The sequence below is a fragment of the Stylophora pistillata genome, chromosome 13, assembly GCF_964205215.1.
Source record: "Stylophora pistillata chromosome 13, jaStyPist1.2, whole genome shotgun sequence".
Lineage (NCBI taxonomy): Eukaryota > Metazoa > Cnidaria > Anthozoa > Scleractinia > Pocilloporidae > Stylophora > Stylophora pistillata.
The window spans coordinates 10,385,560-10,411,386 of NC_142531.1; the positions used below are offsets into that span (position 1 = coordinate 10,385,560).

At 36.7% G+C, this 25,827-nt stretch overlaps 3 protein-coding genes and 1 long non-coding RNA gene across 5 annotated transcripts in view; 2 read left to right on the forward strand and 2 right to left on the reverse strand.

Annotated features, from left to right (window-relative positions):
• Window positions 1-1,886, forward strand: part of LOC148717561 (uncharacterized) — a 5,913-nt gene extending 4,027 nt beyond the window's left edge. The window contains exon 2 of the mRNA XM_088742726.1: window positions 1-1,886. This exon is cut by the window's left edge and continues 152 nt beyond it. Within this exon, the coding sequence (XP_088598852.1) occupies window positions 1-1,133 (1,133 nt within the window). The 3' untranslated portion in view covers window positions 1,134-1,886.
• LOC148717559 (uncharacterized) overlaps window positions 1-25,558 on the forward strand; it is a 35,226-nt gene extending 9,668 nt beyond the window's left edge. For both annotated transcript variants that reach the window (XR_015994511.1, XR_015994510.1), the window contains 4 exons: window positions 21,088-21,188; window positions 23,943-23,984; window positions 24,549-24,594; window positions 25,172-25,558. This is a non-coding gene — a long non-coding RNA (uncharacterized LOC148717559). Of the gene's footprint in view, window positions 1-21,087; window positions 21,189-23,942; window positions 23,985-24,548; window positions 24,595-25,171 lie in introns of those variants that run through there.
• LOC148717562 (uncharacterized) lies at window positions 1,156-3,422 on the reverse strand. Its single transcript, XM_088742725.1, has 2 exons — window positions 3,182-3,422; window positions 1,156-3,042 (listed from the first exon to the last, which is right to left on the reverse strand). Exons 1-2 carry the CDS (start codon window positions 3,353-3,355, stop codon window positions 1,966-1,968), a joined length of 1,251 nt encoding a protein of 416 aa, XP_088598851.1. The 5' UTR covers window positions 3,356-3,422; the 3' UTR covers window positions 1,156-1,965.
• On the reverse strand, window positions 8,002-15,923 carry LOC148717563 (uncharacterized). Its single transcript, XM_088743732.1, has 11 exons — window positions 15,718-15,923; window positions 15,429-15,627; window positions 14,828-14,972; window positions 14,317-14,586; window positions 13,661-13,776; window positions 12,443-12,528; window positions 11,794-12,064; window positions 11,200-11,421; window positions 9,599-9,905; window positions 8,401-8,889; window positions 8,002-8,139 (listed from the first exon to the last, which is right to left on the reverse strand). The coding sequence occupies exons 2-11, from the start codon at window positions 15,495-15,497 to the stop codon at window positions 8,057-8,059; spliced, it is 2,058 nt and encodes a 685-aa protein (XP_088599858.1). The 5' UTR covers window positions 15,498-15,627; window positions 15,718-15,923; the 3' UTR covers window positions 8,002-8,056.
• Window positions 25,559-25,827: the final 269 nt, after the last annotated feature.

Consider the following 25,827-nt stretch of genomic DNA (forward strand, 5'->3'; position numbering starts at 1 on the left):
CCAGTACACCTACTCCCAAGAAAAAACGGAAAGTGTCTGCCGAGCCCACGAAATTACCAACTGTAGCATCTGTGCTTGAAGAGATTAAAGAGAACTCTGAACCATGTTCCACTGAATGCTCACAAGAGGAAAAGACAAGTTCCAAAGAAGCTCTGCTGTCAATAGAGCTTGACATGACTTCAACAGAACTTGCTAAACACAAGGAAATGTCAAGTTACTATAGTGCACACTACTCTGCTAAGAGCTTGAGCCCTGAGGTGATACAGATGGAGACAGGTCTACCCACTAAGGATGTTTTTGATATTGTTGTGGGATATGTTTCAAGATTCAAGGGTGAAATAAACTATTATGCTGGATGGAAGGTTGAGGCGATCACACTTGAGGACCAGATATTTATCACTCTGATGAAACTGAAACAAAATTATACCAATCTACATTTAGCCCAGTTGTTTTCATGCAGTGTTGCAACTGTTGCTAACATAGTACTAACTTTTGTCCATGTTCTGCATTCTCTCCTGTTCAAAGACATCATGACAACCGTGCCATCTAGAGAAAAGAACAAGATGTGTTTGCCATCCTCTTTCACTGAGTACAGCAGTTGCCGCATTGTGATTGATTGTACAGACATTGAAATTGCTGCACCTAAGCTCAAGTCCCAGCAGAATGCTACATATTCCAGCTACAGGGGAATGAACTCTTTCAAAGTCATTATAGGGGTTGCCCCAAATGGAGTTATAACCTATGTTAGTGATCTTTTTCCTGGCTCAGTCAGTGACAAGGTCATGGTTAAAGAGTCTGGGTTTTGTAAACATTTGAGTGCTGGTGATCTTGTTCTGGCAGACAAAGGTTTTCTCATCAGCGATGTAGTTCCAAGAGGTGTTTCAGTGAACATACCACCATTTCTCAACAATGGAAAGTTTACAGAGAGTGAGGCAAGGGCGACAAAATCAATAGCTCGATGTCGCATCCACGTAGAGTGTGCAAATGCAAGACTTAAGAGTTTTCGCATCCTTGGCTTCATCCCAGCATTTTTGAGGTGCCATGCTGACAAGCTATGCCAACTGTGCTCAGCTCTTGTTAATTTGCAGTATCCATTGATCAAGGATGGCTGCGAAGACTTTGAATTTGACTGAATAGAACTTTTTTTCAACTAAATTATAGTACAATGAGTTTTTAATATTATTTTTGTATTACTAGAAGCCCCACTGTAACAGATCAAATGGTATTGACATAGCTTTGGTCAAAAATATGATGTGGTCAGTTTTACATTTTTCTGATATTCATCACCTTTATGTTCATTAATACAAACTACTATGTGTTCTGTGAAAATAGATTATAATGAAATCCAGTGACATTCTTAAATTGTCATTTCAACTAAATCCAGGTCAGGGGCATGTGACCAGTATGGAATTCTTTTGTCCAGTAGTTCCAAGTGTGAAAGTCGTGCTGGCTTAAAGGTTTTACTTTTGTGTCTGTGAAGCTGGGAGCCTGAGTCCAGGTGTATAAAACTAAAGCCACACTTAAATTAGCTTAAGGGATGGTGAGAGGTAGTCAGAAAAAATAACCTGTGTCTGCATGGATTTTGTTTTGGCTCCCTCCCCTTCCCTTTGCATTGCTATGCAAGCCTACTTAAGCGTGGCATAAGTTTTATGCACCTGGGCCCTGTTGAGTAACCAGGATAAGTGTTACCAGCTACCAGTAGCCATTGGTTGCAAAAAAAAAATTGTTTAAGCTTGCTTTCAGGAAGAATGTAATTTATTATTAAGTTACTATGCTAAATGGAAAAATGTGGGTTCTTTATCTTGTGTCTCTATCTGAGTGTAGAATATGTAATGTTATATTAAGAAATTAATGTATGAAATTTAAAAAAATACCTTTTAACATTAGCTATTGCCTATTTACATTAGCTCCCATTGCCCCCCCCCCCCCCCACTCTGATTATGTCCAGCATCTGTGCACCACTTTTCAAAGTTCTCCCTCGGTAATCTTTGGGAATAGTTGATGAAAGTAAAAATCACTCAAGATAGTAATATTGTGCTCCCAAGATTCATCTCGTTCAATCTTGATAACTACACTATCCTTTGTGGTCCATACAACAAAGTAGCAGAATTTGCGCTTTGTCAGGAACATCTGGCCTTGACAGTGATGCCAGTAAACATGTGTGGTAGACAGCGTATAATTCCCTTCCTTCTCCTCCAAGTAAAAGTCTTTGTGCCCACAAGCTTCCTTGATTGTTGCATTTCGATGTGTGTAGGGGCACTTACACTCAATCACCGAGTCGTCTCCCACAAGTCCATCGGGGAAAGCACCCAGAACTCCCGACTCGTGTAGCCAAAGGCCGGTCTGTACAGGTGTAAAGTTTGTGATGTTGGTGAAGGATTTCAGGGCCTCAGTCTCATTGTCCTGTCCCCATGCAATTGCTTTAACTCCACTCAAGTTGTATTCCCCAAGTAGTCGCTTGATAAGAGACGGTGTAACTCTTTTTGCCTGGAGGACGGAGCCAAAATTACTGGCAGTCAGGCGGCCTCTACGAGCTTGGTGCCATGCAGGGCTGTTTCGCTGGCCAGCTGTGAGGGTGCTCACAACATTTATGGTTCTCTCCTCTACTTTGGCATTCTCAATCAAGTACTCTAATTGTTTTTCCTTCGTAGATGCCATAAGGAAACCTTCTGAGTAAATGATATCTTCAATCGTCTTGGTCGGGAGAGGGGTAGCAGGCTGTGGTTCGGGACTCAAGATCAGGCAGGTCCCTGTAAATTTGCCATAGCGCTTTAGTTCGCTGTACAGCCACATCCGATCTTCTCGGCTAGGATCGCGCGCCAAAGGGCTGTAATCCTTCTTCTTCGGTGGCGCTGGAAACATCTGGCTTGCAGACTGTACGCTTTCTGCCTTTCGCTTTCGTTTCCATTGGCATTCCAGGTTCGTCCTGCTAAGGTTATGGATGCCATAAATAAATATGGCTGCCGCGTGACTGCACTTGAACTCGCCGCGAGGACACTCGCATTCTGTGTTTTTTATTTCAAGGTTTTCATCGAGATAAATCTGATAAAAAGATAATTCGAAACAGACACGTAAGTTGCAATATATATTCCGCAATATAAACGTTAAATTGGAGGTGAAATCGGGGTTGGGAGTTCTTCGAATTGAACATACGTGTTGTGATCCCAAATTGGCAACTTACTGTGACTTTGTAGTCCTTATTTTTCATGCTTGCTTGGACTTCACCTTTGATGGCTCCCCTGGAATAAATAAAGCTTTGGACATGGTCGGATTTGAAGTGGTTTTCTCCGCGATCAAGCGATTTCCGCTCTCCAGAAAAGAAAGAAACGAGTGAGCATATCGATAAAGACGCCATGTTTGAAGTACGAGTTTAAACTGTTTAGACCAGAAAAAAATGCTGTCATGGCAACGTGACGTCACACTTTAGGACTCAATTTCCTGTTACATTCTATCGATCTTTATTAGCGGTAAAGAAACAATAGCTCAAACTGATCTGAATTTACCCGATATCCATGCACTTTTCTTGGGCTAGGACAAAATTCACACTCAAAAATTTCGCGTAACTTACATAAATATAGAACAGTAACTAAAAGATTGTTGAGGCGATTTCTTCGGCGTTTTCTTAATTCCTCATAGGTGTTCGACCATGGGCTCATGGGGGTTCGATTGTTCCTCAGGCTGGATTTTCGGGTAACTTCGGAGTATACTCACTGCTCGTACACTACTCTGAAAATCTTTTGAGTTGTTATAAACTAAAAACAGGCCTTGAAAAATTCAGCGATCTTCACTTCAGGTAGCTCTGAAGACCCTAAGATAATCTGTGATTGATCTTGGGAGTATATTAGGAGCTCGTACGCTTTTCGGAAAGGTACACTGGAAAATCTGCAAGGTCTGTTAAGGAAAACTGAGGGAGGCCTGTCCCTAACGGACGAGCTTATCTCTTTGGTCAAGCAGCGCTTTCCCGGAACTGTAATTGCATAAATGGCAGACTGACTTAGGCACTGCTATATATTCTTTGTATCCTTTAAATGTATCATCGAGATCTCGATGAAAGGGACGCTGACTAAGTTTTGACAAATTATTTGCTGTTCCTTATTTAGTTTCACGGCCAATCCAAAGAGTTTACACGAGTACTTCTAGCCGGCACGGTAAACACGGCCCTTGTCTCTAGTATTGTATTTAGTTTTCGTCCGCTGTTTTATTTTCAGTTTTAACCATTACGTTTCGTCTCCTGTCGTCGGCCCAGTCGTATCGTTCCGTTTCGTGTTAAAATTGTGCGATTAGGAGTTCTTTGGTCAATAAATTATAACGTTACAACTCGCCTGTGGCGAGTACAACTTAACACAAAGTGATTTGGATATATCAACAAAGTTGAAATGGTAAATTGGCCACCGTAACGATTACACTGAAAAGCTGACGTTTCGAGCGTTAGCCCTTCGTTACGGTGGCCAATTTACTATTTCAACTTTGTTGATAGATTAAAATTATTTCGTTACCCCAACCGACGCAGCCCCAAACAGTTTATTTCGAAACTATCAGCCCTTAACACAAAGTGGACATGAGTGCGGCGTCATCTAATAAACATCTAATGTCAAATTAAATGTCTGGATTGTTTCTATATTTTATTCTATTTTTGAGTTTTCTTTTTTTATGGCTTCTCGACATTACACTCTGAAGCTTGATAATTAACCCTCGTCCTAAAACCCACACTCACTCAAGAATGAGCTCCACTGAGTTATTAATATTCATACGTGTTGAGGCGGCGAAGTACGAGATACAAAATCCCTCAACTTGTCCCGCAACATTTTTTCGTTGCAAGTTTTGGTCGATGTTTCGCGTTTTTTTGCCTCGCGTGATCAACTTCTCGCGCAAAAAAAAAAAAAAAAAAAAAACATTTTTGACGGGTTGAAGAAAGTCGTTGCAAAAAGTAGAGCACGGGTGAACTTTAAGCAACAAATTTTGGCTAATTTTTCTATCTGAAAAGATCAACATGATGAGGAAAACGTAGAGAAAACAGCTGGCTTAAAAATAAAAAGGCGATGTTTTTATTGTATACTTTCGGAATCTGGATTCATATTGTCAAACATGTCGTATTCAAAACAGAACCCACAATGCAGCGCTATGAGCGTTTCCGACTGAACTACATTTTCTTGCCCGGAGAATAGAATCACAAACACGTATTAGGGAATGAATATATATATATATATATCTTCCGATATTTTAATTTTTTTATTTCAAAATTAAATACCTCTTGAAAATTGCTTGAAGTTCTCGTTTTGCAAAACCAAAACGCGCCAAATTTCCCCTGTTTTGACGTGGACTTAGAGAAAAAAAACGCAACATTTTGAAAACAAAGACCACCAGTGTCTGTGGAGTTCTATTGTTATCGCTATTGTTTTCAATGAACAAAGACTGACTGCATAATTCATGTATGGGGTTATATGGAACTATTGCCGAGATTTCTGAGGGGATTTGTAGAGAAAACAAAACTGAGATTTTCAGGATTGATTTTTATTGCATTTCCATATGTACCTAGGCCTAACACGTATGCTCCGTGGGACGCATTCGTTTTCCGCGAATCATGCGAATATTGTATTTTGCGGGAAAATGTTGGTAATTTGCTTCCAAAGAGTTATTTTTTCTTTCGAGAAGGTGAATGTCCGTTAAATACAGAAGTCATTACGCTTAGATTAATGTCCAACTGCAAAAACTACGAACACATGAAACAATTCATGATTTTAACGTTGCTCATAATACATTACTGGTGTTGTTCGCGGTTTTGTTTTACAACTCAACAGCTTTTTCATTGCATATTAGCACAGTAAGGTGCCATGATTATTTTTGGTGTTTAACAATATTTGTATCCACTAAAGATTCACATTCGACAATTAGCAATCCGCCAAAAAGAGGAAAGTTATTGTAATACGATTAATTTAGTACTCCTTCTAAACTTAAATTAAAAAAAAAAACATGATAAGGTGTTCCATTAAAAACCAGATATCTTATTCTTTAAGAGGAAAAAAAATTCCTTTACTGCTGAAAAATAACCCTTCATGAAAACCGCAATAGTAGGTGAATCAAGGAAAATCAACAAAAAATGTGAAATATCAAACATGACAAAAAAAAAAGTGCTGTCGTGAAATTTGTTATTAAGTTGTACCTGACATTCATCCTTATTTTCTTCTTCAGCTCAAACAAAGGTTCAGGAGCTGGAAGATCAAGGATTGCTAGGGATGCTTAAGTAAAGCTAAGTACGATAAGGAATACTTAAGTACGGCTAAGGCGCGCTATAAAAGGAGCCTTAGGTCCCACTGGACCATTTGTAAATCAACCGTCGTGTGATGTTTAACTCTTAGAGTCAAGTCAGCTTTAGCTACAGCTATTCCAGAGCAGTGAACAGCGGGCGCATTCCTCAAAATTGTTTTATGTCTTCATCATAATACAAGAATTTTTGAGATTTGTATTTCCTTTCTCCAATGGAAACTATCTTTATTTGTGGCGGTAAATTTGAGATCGAAGTAGGTGGTTCGCACGTTACCTCATGCCACCATGCTGGTGGAAGTAAACAATAGATATCTCATTAGCTCCTTTTGTTCGTCTACCAGCATTTGAATTTGACCCGCACACGTCAACGGTGAGTGAGAAATGAGCCTAGGCCCTCCCAGGGAAGACCTCCTTATATAGCGCGCCTTCGTGTTTAAGTACGGCTAGGTGCGGCTAAGTACAGCTAAGGATGGCTATGGATGCTGAAGTAGGGCTAATAGTTGCTAGTGATGCTTAAGTACGGAAAGGGATACTTCAGTAGGGCTAAGTACGGCTAGGGATGCTTAAGTGCGGCTTGGTGCGGCTGGAAGAACTCCTAATGGACCAAGACGTGAGGTCTCCTTGAAGCATATACCGAGCTCAGGAAATTTCATGGGGTCATACATGAACTCCTGACAGATTGGGATTGGATTGGTGTAGGTGAAATCTCAACTTGTTTTCAAATTTGGAAACTCGCGCAAAAACATGCCACAAGTATAACTATATATATATATTATATGTATATTCAAACACCTATATGAAAACTTCAAGCATAGGTCTATTTTGATTTTTTGAGTATTAAAAATCAGTTGGTTTTGGTCCAAGTGCTACTTTAATAATAGAAGTTGTTTTGGACATAAAATCTTGAGTTTTCATTGCCTGGGAGTCACTTTGATTAATTTATAACTACCAGCTAGCCTTCAAAATGTGGAGTTCTCAAAATAGGAAATTTATTTAGACTTTCTGACACCTAAGCTATGTAAAAAAAATAAATAAATAAAATTAAAATAACTATGGTACTAAGGAAATAAATGCAGCTTTCAAATATTTACTCTGTAAATTCATTGTCTTCTTTTGTGCTTACTCCATTAACACCAAACCATGTTTAGTTAAACATGTTTATTTCACTATAAATGTTATCATGATTTGACTATCTCTATAAACATCAATTGTCTCAAAAAAATCTGCTTTGTGTTCAGAGATAAAATTCATTCTTGTAAATTAAGAATGAAATTAATTGAAGATATTTTATTTTTGTGAACATTCCTTTGTGAATTGCTGATAGAGTGGTTTTCATAGACCCACGAAATAATTTTTGGCTTAATTAACAATTGAAAGTTAGCGAGCTATTCATCCATTGTTCTTTATTGTAAATTAGTCATTATTACTAAACTTTGTTAAGTAAATTTCTTTTATGAAGATCACTCTAATTTTTTGTGACGTCCATATGAAAATGTATATATGCACCTCCCCAACCCCTGCCCCACTCTGATTAATTAAAAAAACATCATATTTCATAGCAGTTTTTAAGAAACTGCATTTAGTACACAAAAAAATTCTATATCAATGATAGTTTATCTATGGAATATTTATTTTTGAAAATTCATTAATGCGGTAGAGCAGAGCAGATACAGTATGAAAAAGTATTTACTTTTTTAAAAGTGAACCCTGTAAAAACATGAACCAATGATTTCAATTTAAAAATTTCAAAAAATTTAAACCAGCTTTACATTTCAACGGTCTATAAAGTCGTTCAAATTCTCCTACACCTCTTCAAAGGTAGGGTTGATGCAGTGATGCTCAGGCCATCCTTGAGTTTTTCAGCCTCTGTTTTCACTAAAGTAATGGAATAGAAGAATGTTAGTTAATTCAATGCCCCTTCTCTGTTAGCTTGGAATTGAATACATTTTTTTCATAAAAAACGTCCCTTAGGGTTGTTGAATGTATGACCTTTTTTATTGGGGTAAATTAGCGTCTTCCTTAGTTTAACATAATTCTTTTAACCTGATATAGTTGGAGCAAAATAACAGTGTATGAAGAAAAAGCCTTCTTTTGAATACTAAACTCACCTCGCAATACCCCAAATGTCAGACTTACCTCTGTATTTCCTCTTCACTGGTATTTTTTCTTTGTTAACATTGTTATCTTTTCTTTGATCTTTGCTTTGAATGCCTTTGCTATGAAGGTGAATGTCTTCCCCTTTGCATTCACCCTCACTGTCTATGCCATTGCTTTCTTCCTGGCTTTCTTCATGATCACTTCCATCTTGGTTATCATCTCCCTCACCTTCGTCAACAGTTTCTTCTCCCACTTTTTCATCCATGCTTTCCTCTCCCTCACTATCATCTGTTTCGCTTTCCTCTTCCCCCTTTTCATCAAGGTTTTTTTCTCCCTTAATTCCATCCATGCTTCTTTCCACTCCCTCACTTTCAGCCCTTATTTCCTCTCCCCCACTTTCATCCTCGTCATCCCCTTTGCATTCATCCAAACTTTCCTCCTCTTCACATTCAGCCTTGTTCTGGTCCCCTTTGTTTTTACTCTTTCTCTCTTTTTTTCTCTGTTCACCATCACAGCCATTTTCAGAGGCTGAAAAGTAATAAAAGACATAGCTGTTCCACATGCATCATAATTTCTGTTAATAAAAGGAATAACTGAACATTTCATGTCAAACGGCACTAATTTTCAGCCACAGCTACTGTCAATGTCTACGATTTATTTTTTATATAGATTTTTCTCACTTTTGATCCCAAACCATGGCTTTCCTCCGTTCACATTATTATTGTTAAAAACTTAAGAGCATCATCACAACAGCCTAATATGCGCTTTAAATTCTTGTTGCTTGATTAAAATGGTTGAGAATAAAAATCTCTCTACATATATATTCACTTCAAAGTTTTTGTTTATAATTAAAAGTAGCTTTTGGGAAGCAAGCTAAATGTACCATGCTCTAAACAGCTGCAGCATATGAAAATTAACCACCCACCATTTTCATGTTTAGACCATCATTACTGGCATGTTTGCAATGCGATTGACTGTTGTTAGACTTCTGTATACAGACATATATTCCGTTTTCCCATTGATGTATAATTGCTGAGTTAAAAGAAATAAGATTTTTGCTCTGATTTTGTTTATGACTTTGTTTAGATTGCTGACAATACATCTTAAAGCCAAAAGAGTTAATAGGACGTCACCATAAATTCAAAGGAATTGCAGCATATATTGCCCTCCACATTACTTTCTTCATGTACAAAAATGCGATAATGAATTGTAGTTACAGTATATATATAATTAGTACCTTGGCCTCCAGCATACTTCCTTTCAACCAATTCGATAAAATTGGTTGAAAGTGAAGATCCTGGCACAGAGATGCTCTTATTGAAAGAGCTTTTTCCGACTTGGTCTATGCCCTTCTTAGTCTTAAAGTGGTTTGTTGGCGAATCTTTATGTAGATAGTAATGCCTTCCCTTCTTCGCCCCAGGGATCTCTAGGAGCTCATCGCACAGCTTCCTTGGATGAACTCCAATAAGTGGAGCCAGTGTATTGTACGAAAAGCCAACTGACTTCATAGACTTGATTTCCAATAGCTTTATATGCTGTGAGATCTACGAGAATGGAAATGTAATATATTGCACTAATAATTTGAAATTGGGGCTCTCTTGCAAAGGTCTAAAAATACATGGTAAATTAAATACAGAACGTGGTTACTTATCAAGGCATAAGAACTATCAGTGAAGAATGGATCATATAATAATTAATATTTTAACTTCTGGGTATTCAGAGCAAACAATATTTATCTACAAATTGAATTTTGGTTATAAAATGTTTCAGTGATTTATTCTAAAGGAAGTGATGTTGACAAGGGTTCACAATTGTACCAAAAATTGAAAAGTATGGATTTTTTATGTGCTTATTGAAGGATAGTTTTGCAGCCCTCCATTTCGAAGGCCAATAGGCTAACAAAATGAAACTGTAGGTAGTTTTCAAGGTTTCCTCATAAACTAAAAGGGTTAGTCCAATCTAAGATAGAGTAGAAAATGCCTGCACCTCTTAACTGTTTACATACATACATACATACATACATACATACATACATACATAACCTTTATTAACGTGTCTAGGCGTTCTAGTGCCTGTAAGCACTAATTGGGGACACCCTAAAACTACATTACATCATTAAAAAAAAATTATTAAATACTTTGAAACATTAAGAAAGCCCTTGGATACGCGCACATTCATTTAACCAAAACATAAGCGGCATTCCCTCCCACATCCTTCCAGAAATGATGTTACGTCCTTCTTACGTATCATAGTCTTAAAGGATGCCAAGGTCTCCCCCTTGCTTAATTTTGACCACAATTGTGGTACGAGAAATCTGAGAGAATGTCTTCCATAGGTGACAGTATTAAACCGAGGTAACATAAAATCCGCATTTCTTAGGTTTTATCTCTTAGTATTCTCCTCATTGATATTAAAAATATCTGCAATTTGGTCCATAGTTAATTTGTTTTAAACTTTAAACATCAAAATGAGTATATCTTGCAACCTCCTGTTTAGTAGAGTAGTTAACTTAGCTCTTTTCAGCAAGGTTTTGTAGCTCTCTGTAGTAGTATTGTACACTAGTCTCAAGGCTATTTCTTGTAGACGCTCCAATTTATGACTATCTGATGCCGTGCAAAAATGCCACTCTAGGTGGCAGTATAGGTAAGATGTGGCAAGATAGCTGATTTGTACAAAAGTAGCTTGGCATTTATTGGGACAAGATTCTTGCGCCTACTTAATATTCCGACCATCCCACCAACTTTCTTACACACACTATGTATATGATCTCTAAAATTGAGGTTTTCATCTAGGTTTACACCCAGGATCATGACTTATGCACTATAACCAGACACTGACCTGTCTCTTATCAAAGCTCTTAATAGTTCTTGTGATAGAATTTATTACATCTTCTGTTTTCTTTGGGACAGGGCCTGCTGCAGCTGATGTAGCTTGGAATCTGGCATCTTCACATCTTTTTTTTGATGCTCCATACGCTGCCATGATGAAAGGTGCCAATGTTGACTCGATATATGACCAGATTTTGGGTATTTCATTGTTCATTCCTGCAATCTTTAAGAGCTTTGGAAAAAGCAATAAAATATATATTAGTGCCTATCTTTAAGTGGAGGTGATAAGGATCACAATTGTTTAATACATAAAGTTGGGCAATTATACACTAATTAAAAAAATAATAACCAAAAAAAAAAAAATAATAAAAAGGTTCTAGCCCAGATCAGGTATACAATTTGATATCACCAAATCAGTGATCAAAGTTAATAAGAACCAGCTAGGAAAGCCCATCATGTCTGGCCTGAAAAGTTTACTTCCCGGGTTTTTTTCAAATCCAATTAAAGTTACTGGATAGTTTCTTACGATCTTAAAAGGCAGCAGCCACAAATTTGCAAAAAATAAAAATTAATTTCCAGTTTTTATCACGTTTGTTGAGCTTACCTCAATTGTATGCCAAACTACAATTTTGTAGCTTGGTATTGATCTGATAAATTCTTTAGAAAAAATATTTTCTAATTGATCAGAAACCAGATCTCTATCTTCTTTAGAAGAGTTAATGAGGAATTTCTCAGTTAAATGAAGAACCTCCACGATAGCAATCTTGGCTTTTCTGCTAGCTAGCTGAAGTTGTGCTTTTTTCTCTTCCATCTCGACCGATGGCAGTATTGGGTTTGGCCTTTCAAACAAAATAATGGCCATTCTAGAGAAAGATCTGAAACAAAGGGAGAATAAATTTAACATAAACATAAAATAATTACTAAAGAACAAGTTTTTAGAATACAATGAATTCTACTGGCCAGCGCCTCTCAGCTGAGACTGTTAAAGGGCAAACACATAAGGTACATCTCTGTGTGTGCCAGTAACATATGCGTCACTGAGACAGGCAAGAGAATTTCTAAATAACTTTGTGGTATTTTCATGAATACAAAAACAAACATGGCTATATTTCCCACCAGAGAAAAAATTTCCAAACACCGATTTTCATCCTATCACAGGATATCAATGTGATTTTCTGAGTGAGAAAAACCTGTAAAAATTGTTCTAAGCTTCAAAGCCATCCATAATCTTGAAAATTTACTAGAGATTTTACCTTTTGTCGTTGAGACAGGCAAAATTTGCACTTATTACCGGTGGGCTTCTAGGTTCTCCTCTTGATCTCACTGTTTCTTTACCAGCCTAACAATGATCCATTTTATTATATAATTATCCGTAAAATAATTAGATTTCTAAAGTTTGAAACACACATGTAAAAATAACAGTTTCGCTAACAAAATTTCTTAAATTAAAACTTTCTCTGAAAAGTTTGATTTTATGGCGCTTTATATCATAAATACAGGATATTGCATTCTCTATTACAAAAATCATTAATAATTCATTAAAAGTTACACAATGAAAGACAATGAAAATCGCAAACCATGAAAAGATCTGTAATTCTCGATACAGATTTGCCCTGATTTGCATAAGCTTTGACTCTTATTTTCTCCAAATCAAATAGGTATATTTCAAATTTTTTTGTAATAAAAATATTGACTATGCAGGGAGTTTCAGAAGTAATATATAAAAATATATTTTACTTAAAGATCAAGAAAAGATTGATATTGACTTCCTTTTTTTGGTGAGACATGCTAATTCTACATCACATTTGACCCATGTATAAGTTGAGGGCAAATTTTTAAGCTGATTTTCATGTCTTAAAAAATGGACTTATACACGGGTAGATACGGTAGCTGATTTCCGTTCATCTTTTGTGCTATATGAAAAGAGCAAATTATAGAGAAAGAAAAAAATGGTCATATGTTCTTTAGCCCAGTCACAAATGATTTATAATCATGTGGGATTGAGTCAATGCGAATGTTTAGGATTAATTTTAGCTTAACAATAATCTGTACACCAAATGAAGTCAAACTTCTCAAAAAAATTTCTCAAAAATCTTATAAGCAATAATTTTAAAAAGCAATTTTATGCTAACATTTTTTTTCGCATACACTCAAGGTTACTGTAAACCTTTGCAGATGCAATTTTTCAAAAACTCATTTAGGCTTCACATTTAACCCATTGACACTTATGTTTAACACGTGCCGACGAAAAGTCAAAATGTTGGAGATACCAAGAAGGCAAACACAATGCGCAGTAAATTTTTAAAAACCAGGTTTTCCGAAAAACAAGCTCCAGTGAAAGAGGGCTAATTAAAAAACTTATTTCTTGTGAAAAAAGCGATAGGTGCATATTACGTTTGAACTATGCAAAAATCAAGATGAAAGATAAAAATCGCTAAATATTTAACCAACAATATAACTCTTTTACTCACCTGATTAAATAAAGCCTGGACAACATCCTTCACATCTTTAGCATCGGTGGGATCATCCCATGCCCATGGTATGTCACAAAGTTTGGAACGGTCCAGAGCCTTAGCTGCTGAGTAATCTAGGACAAAAAAAATCATTGGAACAAACGCTACTTCCATTTAGCCAGTATTAAAAATAGCAAAATTACCAAGTTTGAAGTAAAAGCTTGTAACCTGAAAATGTTATGAATTTCTACCCACAGAAAATGAGACCAACGGGCCAAGCTTGCCCAGTTCGATTATTTTTGATTGGGAAAATGCCATTTTTTAAATGAATATTCATATTTTTGTCAGGTTAAAAGTAATTGTTTATTTTTTATTTTATTTTTGCCCCTTTATTACTTTAGATACAGTTTGAGTCACAAAAAAATTATTACAATGAGGCAGGAAAGCCCAAGGAAACCATGCAGCTTATACAGCATGAGCTTTCCATAATAAATTGGGTATTAATTAAAGTAACTGAATGACAGTGGCAGAATAATAAATAAAGTAATATGGTAAAGAAAACGAAATAAAGAGAAAGAGAAGAAGGGGGGTAGAGGGGAAGGAGTAATACAAAATGTTCAATTTCCAGTGATAATGGTTTATAGCAGTTAATTGATTGGTATCAAAATACTAACCTTTAACATCTGAATTCCCAACAAGGGACAAGCATGCTTTTAAGACCGTTGTCTTAAAAGTCTCTGTGTCTCCTGTTAGGAGAGTAACAGGGCACTCTCCTCCTTTCTGTATAATTCTCTGGTAGCCAAGACTAACAGATGTCCCACCCAGAGCCAGACATGCAGCTGCAAAGTTTGATGTCAATAAATTTCTCATGGCTTTTAGAAGGTCTGTCAAGCCATTCACATTCATCTCATGAGAAAAGGACCCCATGTACTTGCTTAATATTTCTGCAAATGAATCAAAATGTTAAAACATAACTAACATCCTTACCATGAATATTCTTTAGTGGAAAAATCACGGAGTTGAGGGAAGTTATGGAGCATTTATATGTTATTGTGTTTTAAAAAAGTGCTCATTTAGAAGATACCTATTTTAGCACCATTATTTTACTATAAGGCAAAATGAGCACCGAAGGGCATTCCGTCCAAAGGAAAAAAAAATATTTTAGTATAACTAATATAAACTGACCTCTATCCACCCGATCTTGAGCAATATTTTTGGACTTACGGAAGAGCACATATCTTCTGTCCTCTGGAAGAAGTTTTTTTGATGCAGCACATACCTGAATTTTTTCATTCAAGATAAAAGTGCCATCTTTTTGCCAACCAGGATACTAAAAAAAAAAAATCCATATAAATCTTTTCAGGAGAGTACCAGTAGCCCAATCAATTAGAACCATACCGTTATAAATGTTAAGTTAACTTAATGAACTCATATATGTGAACGATCCTTCGCAGTAAAGCACTATTTGAGCAATAGTGAAAATCAGACCTGAAAAAAATTTCAGGCCTGTACGGGATTCGAACCACTGACCTCTGCGATACTAGTGCAGCGCTCTACCAATTGAGCTAACAAGCCAAATGAGAGCAGGCCATCAAATTAATTCGACATAAACCCGTAGATATCTCATAACCGCAGTTCATACATATGTTTCATATGTTTGTTGTCGTTTAATGAACTCAATTAATGATAGAAATGAATTTCAATTTAATTTAAATTCTTTTTTCGTTCTGGCCTTCCACTAAAACAACATTTCACTGCATTTATGGCTCAAGTTCAATAAGCTTACCAATGAAGCAACTGTCCTGGTTTGATGGTCGTCGCTAGTCAATATGAAGTCTTCAGTTTGGCGATACATGTACTCCCCAAGGTCAATATGGGGTGCATCTCTTGGGGCTCTGTAATAGAGACTATCGTCGCAGTGCGCTTGTAATACATCCAAAACCTTGTTTGAATTACACAATTGTGCTAAAGTCAGAGCACATTGCCTAAGTTCAAAATGAAAAAAAGATATATATTTTTGTCATGCGAGCATGCATGAAATATAAAACGATCATTTTCTAGACGTGAAAACTCACCAGCTTTTGTTACAGGATGAATGTGGTTCAATGTTAAATATAAATCCATTTTTCCCACATGGAGTTGTAAACTGTGCTGTTACTTCAGTTGTAAAATTAGAAATTGCATGTGCTTTTCTTGTTCCATAATCGAAAACAAGTTTTCCATCTTTTTCATAGATATTAGAATTCTGGAATAAAAAAAGTATATCAGGATAATATTAAGGTCCACCACCTCCAACCTCGTCCCCAGGGCCCCCTACGCTACTTTCAAAATGGCGGGAGGGTCCGCCATTTTGAAAAAAGCGAAAAGGGGGAGCCCTGGGGACGACGCTTAGTCGAGCACAGGGAGAAAAAGAATTAATGAGAGGTTTTTAAAGTTCTAGGTTGAGCAGCTTATCCATCCCCGCCTTTATTCTTGCCTTGGGTTTATGCTCAAAAAACTCCTTTATGCTTAAAACATTCTTGGGAAGAATAAAGGATGAATCATCTGCCATACTTTCTCTATACTTTGTTTCTTTCATTTCAAACGATTAGAATTAAATGTCTTCTCGGATAAAGACTTGAACATGAAAGGTTTTTTGGTACTGTTACGGGCTAGCTACCGACGTTAAAATATAGATTCACTTTACCCTTTATCTTTAACTCGCAAAGAGCCGCCTCGCACAAGGGAAAGGTCTTCAAGGAAAACTGTCCAAATTTCATGAAAACGGATGAATAACAAACGCGCCTTGTTCCTTTTTCAAACAAACTTTTTGTGCCGCCGCACATTGTTTTGTCTTGCGAGGTTAAAATATGACGAATATTATCCGCACACGGTAAGTTTTTTTCCTACGTGAGGCGATGAGCAAATGGCACAAGTGATACTTCCCTCTCCGTGTGCGGCGGGCTTAAAGACGTATCGTAAACTAAGGCATCGAGATATATAGTAGATTCAAAGTTTTGCGAAGCGAACGAAGCGGAGCAAAAAAAAAACATGAAGCTCTCGTTGGCTTCGCCTCTCGCCAAATGAGAGTCACTTAACGAAAATTTATCATAACATTTTAGTGAAAAATGCACTATATTTGAAATAAATGAACAAAAAGAACCTTCTGACTTGATCCACTACTTCTTGTACTACTTGCTGAAGCATCAGCGACTTGTGAATCATCCATTGTCCGTACCGTGTTGAGAGAAAGCATAAATCTATTACTTGACCACTTTAATCTTGGCTGTCTTGGAACGAACTGAAGCACCTCGTGGCAAAGAAGAGAATGTAGGTCTGAATGAATTCCAATCAAAACGCATTTGAAGAAGGTGTCAGGGCGTGAAAAATTTGAATCTCCGATTTCAAAAGCTCTTTGTTTTATTCTCTAGACAGATTCCCCGTAGATTTAAACTAGCCTGTAATAATTATTTGTATTTTCCGCGCCCTTATAGTTTTCTTTTAAATTAATTGAGCGCACTAAAAAACTTTCATCAATTGCTATCTTTTAAGAATAAACCCTTTTAATTCTTTTCGTGTCAACTCACTATTTAAGTTGAGCTGTCCAATTTTTACGATTGAGCCCATTTGTTGTCGAAGACTAAAGTCATCCTAAAACTTTGTAGCTTCCATGCATGCACAACGAGGTACGTGAACTTATCTGCATGCCAGTTGCAAAGTAAGTTTAGGTAAATACACAGGGTAAAAGGAAGATGAAGCCCTATTTCATGTCGTTTTTCAATTTAATAGTTCTATGAATGCTATACGCTCGATATGCTGCATAAGAACTGTAATTCAAGGATGGCAGTTCATCTCATGTCATTTGACACTTTTACCTGTATTGTAGGTGCAATCTCAACTTAATTTCAAATTTGGAACCCATCGCGAAAAAACATGCCTCAAGTATATATTTTTTTCTTTATTTACGTATATATAAATTTCGAAAAACAAATAGTCTTCGATTTCAAATTGTGTGCATTAAATAAAGACAACATTCGCAAAAAGGTACGTCCGGCAATTTCCTGAAATTACAATAGCTTCTTTTGTATTCCTTTCGAAAGGGATTAAACTACCAGATATCAAATTAAATGAAAAAGATGATATGAAGCGGATAACCTTTCTGCTAACCAGTCAATAACATGTTTTATCTCCTATTGTTATTTTTTTTCAATGATGTAGTAGACTACTGATTAAGGAGTGTTGATACGTGTAATTGATCAACTTAGGAATACACAGGAATACATTGAAATACACAGGAATACATTGGAATACACGGGAAAACATAGGAATACATAGGAATACATAGAAATACATGGAATACACGGGAATACATGGAAATAGGAATACAAAGGAATACATGGGAATACATAAGAATACATGGGAATACATGGGAATACATGGGAATACGTAGGAACACGGTAATACATGGGAATACATGAGAATACGTAGGAATACATGGGAATACGTAGAAATACGTAGGAATACATAGGAATACATGGGAATGCATGGGAATACATGAGAATACATGGGAATATATGGGAATACATGGGAATACATGGGAATACATGGGAATACATGGGAATACATGGGAATACGTAGGAACACACGGTAATACATGGGAATACATGGGAATACGTAGGAATACATGGGAATACGTAGGAATACGTAGGAATACATTGGAATACATGAGAATACATGGGAATACATGGGAATACGTGGGAATACATGGGAATACATTGGAATACATGGGAATACATGGGAATACATGGGAATACATTGGAATACATGGGAATACATGGGAATACGTATGAATACGTAGGAATACATGGGAATACGTAGGAATACGTAGGAATACATAGGAATACATGGGAATGCATGAGAACACATGGGAATACATGAGAATACATGGGAATACATGGGAATACATGGGAATACATGGGAATACATGGGAATACGTGGGAATACATGGGAATACATGGGAATACATGGGAATACATTGGAATACATGGGAATACATGGGAATACATTGGAATACATGGGAATACATGGGAATACATTGGAATACATGGGAATACATGGGAATACGTATGAATACGTAGGAATACATTGGAATACATGAGAATACGTGGGAATACATGGGAATACATTGGAATACATGGGAATACATGGGAATACAAAGGAATACATGGGAATACATAAGAATACATGGGAATACATGGGAATACATGGGAATACGTAGGAACACACGGTAATACATGGGAATACATGAGAATACGTAGGAATACATGGGAATACGTAGAAATACGTAGGAATACATGGGAATGCATGGGAATACATGAGAATACATGGGAATATATGGGAATACATGGGAATACATGGGAATACATGGGAATACATGGGAATACGTAGGAACACACGGTAATACATGGGAATACAAGGGAATACGTAGGAATACATGGGAATACGTAGGAATACGTAGGAATACATTGGAATACATGAGAATACATGGGAATACATGGGAATACGTGGGAATACATGGGAATACATGGGAATACATGGGAATACATGGGAATACATTGGAATACATGGGAATACGTATGAATACGTAGGAATACATGGGAATACGTAGGAATACGTAGGAATACATAGGAATACATGGGAATGCATGAGAACACATGGGAATACATGAGAATACATGGGAATACATGGGAATACATGGGAATACATGGGAATACATGGGAATACGTGGGAATACATGGGAATACATGGGAATACATGGGAATACATTGGAATACATGGGAATACATGGGAATACATTGGAATACATGGGAATACATGGGAATACATTGGAATACATGGGAATACATGGGAATACGTATGAATACGTAGGAATACATTGGAATACATGAGAATACGTGGGAATACATGGGAATACATTGGAATACATGGGAATACATGGGAATACATTGGAATATATGGGAATACGTAGGAATACATGGGAATACATGGGAATACATGGGAATACATTGGAATACATGGGAATACATGGGAATACATGGGAATACATGGGAATACATTAGAATACATGGGAATACATTGGAATACATGGGAATACATGGAAATATATGGGAATACATTGGAATACATGGGAATACATGGAAATATGTGGGAATACATTGGAATACATGGGAATACATGGGAATATATGGGAATACATTGGAATACATGGGAATACATGGGAATATATGGGAATACATTGGAATACATGGGAATACATGGAAATACATGGGAATACATTGGAATACATGGGAATACATGAGAATATATGGGGATACATTGGAATACATGGGAATACATAGGAATACATGGGAATACATGGGAATATATGGGAATACATTGGAATACATGGGAATACACGGGAGTACATGGGAATACATTAGAATACATTGGAATACATGGGAATACATGGGAATACATGGGAATACGTAGAAATACGTTGGAATACATGGGAATACATTGGAATACATGGGAATACATTGGAATACATGGGAATACGTAGGAATACGTGGGAATACCTTGGAATACATGAGAATACATGGGAATACAAAGGAATATATGGGAATACATGGGAATACATAGGAATAAATGGGAATACACTGGAATACATGGGAATACGCAGGAATACATGGGAATACATTGGAATACATGGGAATACGTAGGAATACGTGGGAATACATTGGAATACATAAGAATACATGGGAATACATGGGAATAATACATGGGAATACGTAGGAATACATGGGAATACGTAGGAATACATGGGAATACATGGGAATACATTGGAATACATTGGAATACATTGAAAGGTATATATCGAGCTCAGGACATTTTATGGGGTCATACATGGACTCCTAACCATAGGGTGCTCTCTCCCATGCTCTCCAGCAAGAAACAGTTGGGTTACAATGCACTAAATCATTCTCTTTGCTCGCCCAGAAGAGGACAGATTTGCAGTAAACTTACACTTCACTTAATAATATGTGCTTTTTGATTGAAATCAGTGGCTGACGTAAGCCACTTTCTTTCTTTTTATCTATTTAGAATAAAGCCCTTTGAACTAAATCATAAGGAATATGATAATAATATGCATGTTATATGTTACCACACTTTACATACTTTTTCAACTATGTGTTTTCGATATTGAAATGAAATAAATACTAATTCATGCACAATTGAATACTTAATTCAGTAGAGACTATTTCCTATTATTAGCAATTATTGCTCCTACATGTGTTCGCAAGAACTTGGTCTTGTTGGCTTTCATTGTGAGCCTTTGGTGATCCATATATTAGGGGAGACACTCGCTGCAACTATCTTTGCAAAGAAAATACTAATCTTTTCACCCTTACTTAATTTCATACATACAGGCGTGGATGACAACCAGCAGCAAAGCAAACAAAAGTGCCAATGAGGAGGCAAGCTCCATTGTAAACATTTTCTTGGAAAATTATGCACTAGTTATAAAAAGGTAAATGTTGTGATTAATTTTTGTCCCTGGTATAAGCATAATTTTCCTTTGGTTTTGTTAATGATATGAATGAAAATGCATTTTGTGTAAACAAAGATAAAATGTAGCTCCTAGAGTGTATGTTATGATGAGATGATGTCTCACCATCAATTTGGCCTCAGCTATTAAAAGTAAAAGAATTAAACTAAGGATGAAACTGAACCACAGCATACCTATACTAAACCCTCATTTTAATTGTATCAATATTATTATTTTTCTGGTGTTCACCCAATAGATTCAATCCACTGACAGACAAATATGGCACCTGTACATTTTATCATTACTCTTAGGCTAAGGCACATGTAGAAAGCAATATTTCTCAAAACAACAACGTATGCAAGGTTTAAATTTTTCAAACCTTTACTGCTTGTTTTTATGAGTGGTTCCAGGATTTTCTTGCACAAAGAGGTCTGGTTGGGTGTAGCAGTCGCCATATTTTTCAGTATGATGGTTTCACAGTAACTGTTGTATGAAGTAATGTTCCCTTCTCCAATATTAATTTTGCAAACTTGTCACTGACAAAGAGCTAGTTCATGATTAGACACTGATCATTTCATTGATTGCCATGCTCTACATTTATTGTTGAAGTATCACCATATTTATCTGTGTATAAGTCGACTCTTTATGACAGAAAAATTAGCCCAAAAAATCACTCTCGTCTTTCACACAGATCATAGAATGATAAAGACCTGACCCAAGCAATCCAAGAAATTAGCATAACAATTGCCTGAAGTCCATTAGGAAAACCAGGTTCACAAAACAAGTTCTAATTGTGTTCAAGTTTTTTCAGTTTTCAGTGCGTTCTTCATCGATGAAAAAGTTTGAAATAATAAATTTTATGTGGCTTAAACAGAAACCTAGTGGGGCTGATTTCTATTGTATCTTCTGATCTGTAGAGCAGACAATTTTCCTTACAGCTTCGGTGCTGAATTCTCATTTTCAGCGAATGATTACAGTAAGTTAGTGACCTGGCAAATGCTGTTTTCTTGTGCCGTCTTGTTTGTTACGTGCGTGGACCATCTATGTTAAATATTGTGTATTTTCCAAGATGGCGGTGTTTTCATCAAGCAATCCTTCGAAGCTCTTCGGTGTTCCTTTAGTCTACTAAATCTCTTTTCAAAAGGTTATTTAAATGCATGAAGATTTCATTTTCAAAACGATTTACAAAAGATGGTGAATTACTTCTCCAGTAAATCGAAGTGGTTGTATATGCTTAAATCATGAATCATGGGGATGTAAACAAGTGCTACTAAACTTCACAGCACATGGTTACATTTTGCTCTGCAGTTTTTTTTTAATTCACCGTGTTTTCAATACATTCTCAGAAATAAGAGATCAACCATATGGGAAATTTCTGTCGGTCTGAATTTTTCTTTACTAGAAATAATGAAAAATCTGATTTTCAACCTTGAAAATGGGGGTCAACTTATACATGGATAAATACGGTAATTAACTCCTTCGCTATCAGTAATTGCATTAAAGATTCTGTGTTAGAAATCACAGCACCATATCCCAAAATCTAATGTTGTCCTCAGCACAATTTCATTTTTTGAGCAAGGCAAAGCTAAAAATCAATCAAGGGCCACACAGACATCACAGAGACAACATTGCTGTATAATGTTTATGTACTCAGATAGGTAAAAGCTACTCTATTCATTAATTCAGTGTCAATACTCTCCCTCATAGTAAAGTAAGTAAAGTCTGTTTACGAGCCTAGTGGCCCATTAGGCCAGAGCTTAAATCCGGTTTCTGTAGCATGAGGCTACTAGGAGTATTTCTACCTCCCCCTGGATGGGATGCTAGTCCATCACAGGGTTACCCCCAGCATTAAATTGCCGGTACCCATTTATACACCTGGGTGGAGAGAGGCACTGTGAGAGTAAAGTGTATTGCCTAAGAACAACACAATGTCCCGGCCGGGGCTCGAACCTGGACCACTCGATCATGAGTCAAGCGCACTAGCCATGAGGCCACCGTGTCTCCACATACTCTCCCTCGTAGTAGCTATAATTTTTAGCCAACTTGGGAAATAGCAACCAAAAATGGACCCTTTTGGACATCCAAACTTTTAAATTTCAAGGGGAAGGTTCCCCAGACTTTGCCATCCAAGTGGGAATAAATGGCTGCCACACTGTCATTTTGGTCCCTCCTAGCTGCTCAAATGTTGTCCCTCCTTTCCACAATCTCCATATGTGTAGTAATAAAAACATTGAAGTGAAGAGTGCTATCTCAGGAAGAGATGATGATCATGCACACTAGAGTTATCCTAACAGATGTTTGGCAAGGTATTGCATTCTTTGCTCAAAATCTAGTTTACATAGACCTGGGAAAAAAGAATGGGGTGTAGCAGTCATTCAGGTCGGTTAATTGCTCCAAGCTCTAGTTTTATACCACTGCTCATTTGGTTATTTTTCTTGCCAATGCTCTTTCTGATTATTTGGGTTTTCGTGGAAACTCAGGCTCTTGGCATTGAGAAGAAGCATGATATGTGTTTACAAAATTAAAAGCAAAGAAAAGTGAGAAAAAATTGGAGATTAACAGGATGGTAACAAAGACTGGTATGATTTTTTTTTTTTGCAGGGGGGTACTCTTTTATTTTTTAATCAGAGTTTTAGCCTAAGTATGTCTAAGTTTCTACACTTGTTTAGTCTTGTGGTTTCTTACTTTAAGAAGTAACTAAAGGTAAAATTTTTTGAATTTTTTTTTTTTTCACAGCCAATTGAGAAGGAAAGGGAAAGTAAACACAAAATAATGATGGTAAGGAACAAATTGCTTGGACTATAAATTATTGAAAGTAGTCTGCCCTCTCCATATTTGTTATTTTTAATTGACATGCTTTGCACAGGTATTGTGTAATAAGTGTGAATAAGACTGTGCAGCGAATTAGCTCGTGCTGCAGCATCCCATATCCAATAAATTCAATAGAAGACCCTTCGGTCATTTCACGCCATATTGGATCTTGATACGTCCTTGAAAGAAAAGTTGCTTGAGACATATTTTTATCGTAAACATTTATGAAGCTTTCTTCTGATATATAGTTTGCAAAGAATTTAGTGAAACTACTGTAGTGTGCAAACAATTTTTTTCCCGAAGGACACCCGCAAAAGTGGGAAGTAACCGTGAGCTTGTTGCATGCGATTAAGTCGTATCATATAAATCTGCCCTAAAAACGAAAAATTTGCATTACTTTTATAATATTGAAGTGAATGCTTTGATACACAGTGGCTTTAGCCTCTGCATATCCTCTTATGTTTTTCTCTGAATACCTGGGAGCCGAGCAAACTGGTAACTACCCATATTCTCTCGTTCTCTTTAAAATAGGATTGTTGATCAATTTTTACCATGGCTCAAGATGGAGGACCACGTGGTGAGATAAACTAATTTCTTCTCTGCCATCCTGAGAGGGTTTCTCATACTTTCAGAATAGAACAGAATTTTGGCTAACCTAACAACTCAACAGGAAATCGTCCCTTTTAAATTGAATGTTCTAAGGGAGTTCTTGAAGTTGCTTTGAGGTTTATCGCCTATCATGAAATAAAACCAGTGAACAAGGCTGTTATGAATTACACACAACTTCAGATGAGGGTGTCTGGCATAGTGAACTACTGGTGCATTTCATCCTTGAGAAGCAATCAAACTACTGTTTTCTCACTTATAACATTACTTAAAAATTAATAATCAGCGACTTAGGTGTCAGGCATATCAAAGAATATTGGCACGGAAAGAGGTACTCTCCCTAATGGTTCATGTGTACATTCTAGGGTGAACGTTATTGTATCTTTAGTATGAACATTGGTGGTGATATTTTTGACAAAGGCCATCACTGGACGGCCATGTCTACGGATTTTGAAGGAAGTATTAGACCACAGAGGCTCAGGGCTAAACAGCTTTGTAAAATGTCGTATATTGATGTTACTAAGCGATACACATCTTATGTTTTGAAGAGCATGTGATTAACATGGACTGGCTGGAACAAGAAATAGTTATGGAAGAGCAGCTGGAAAGAGGAAGAGAAGAACAAAGAAAAAGGGAGGAGCAAACGAAAAGAGAGAAACAAAGAAAGGGAGAAGATCATTTTTCCGACACATACCTATACTTAAGTTATCTCTTTTAAAATTTTCAACCTATATATCTATGTCACACAGTAATTCCTCTTTTTTTCAAATATGTGAAATCATAATCTCTTGGAAAACTACTCTATCAGGGATATAAATTTAATGTATATTGTTTCTTTTTTTATTTTTAAGTGAGCTTAATGATCTTGTTTATAATAGAACAGCCATATAAGTACGTCAATGTCATCGGAAGACATTAAATATTTGGAAGAGAAACTTAAAACTTGTCGTTTGCTTACATAGATTTTTCTTTTGTGAAGCCCTACTAGGTGACTCTTGATGTCATGTTAAGTTCTCCTTCGGTCCCACAAGTAAACGGGCAGCACGTTGGAATGGGACGACAGTAGTTCATCCTAAGTCACCAAGGGCTTCTTTTACAATGAACCCTTCAATTATTCTGTGACAATGTTTTATCTGGCGGTGAATAGTACCCGTGAGCCTCTACGAAGACGTTCACTTTGCTTGTCAAGCAAAGATAAATCAAT

Excerpts from the sequence above, each read along its gene's own strand:
- LOC148717562 (XM_088742725.1), bottom strand. The coding sequence starts at position 3,355 with ATGGCGTCTTTATCGATATGCTCACTCGTTTCTTTCTTTTCTGGAGAG. Across the intron at positions 3,043-3,181 it reads ATAAGGACTACAAAGTCACA|ATTTATCTCGATGAAAACCT; the intron begins GTAAGTTGCCAA and ends TCTTTTTATCAG.
- LOC148717563 (XM_088743732.1), bottom strand. The coding sequence starts at position 15,497 with ATGTATCGCCAAACTGAAGACTTCATATTGACTAGCGACGACCATCAA. Across the intron at positions 14,973-15,428 it reads CCAGGACAGTTGCTTCATTG|TATCCTGGTTGGCAAAAAGA; the intron begins GTAAGCTTATTG and ends TTTTTTTTTTAG. Across the intron at positions 11,422-11,793 it reads TAGTTTGGCATACAATTGAG|CTCTTAAAGATTGCAGGAAT; the intron begins GTAAGCTCAACA and ends CTTTTTCCAAAG.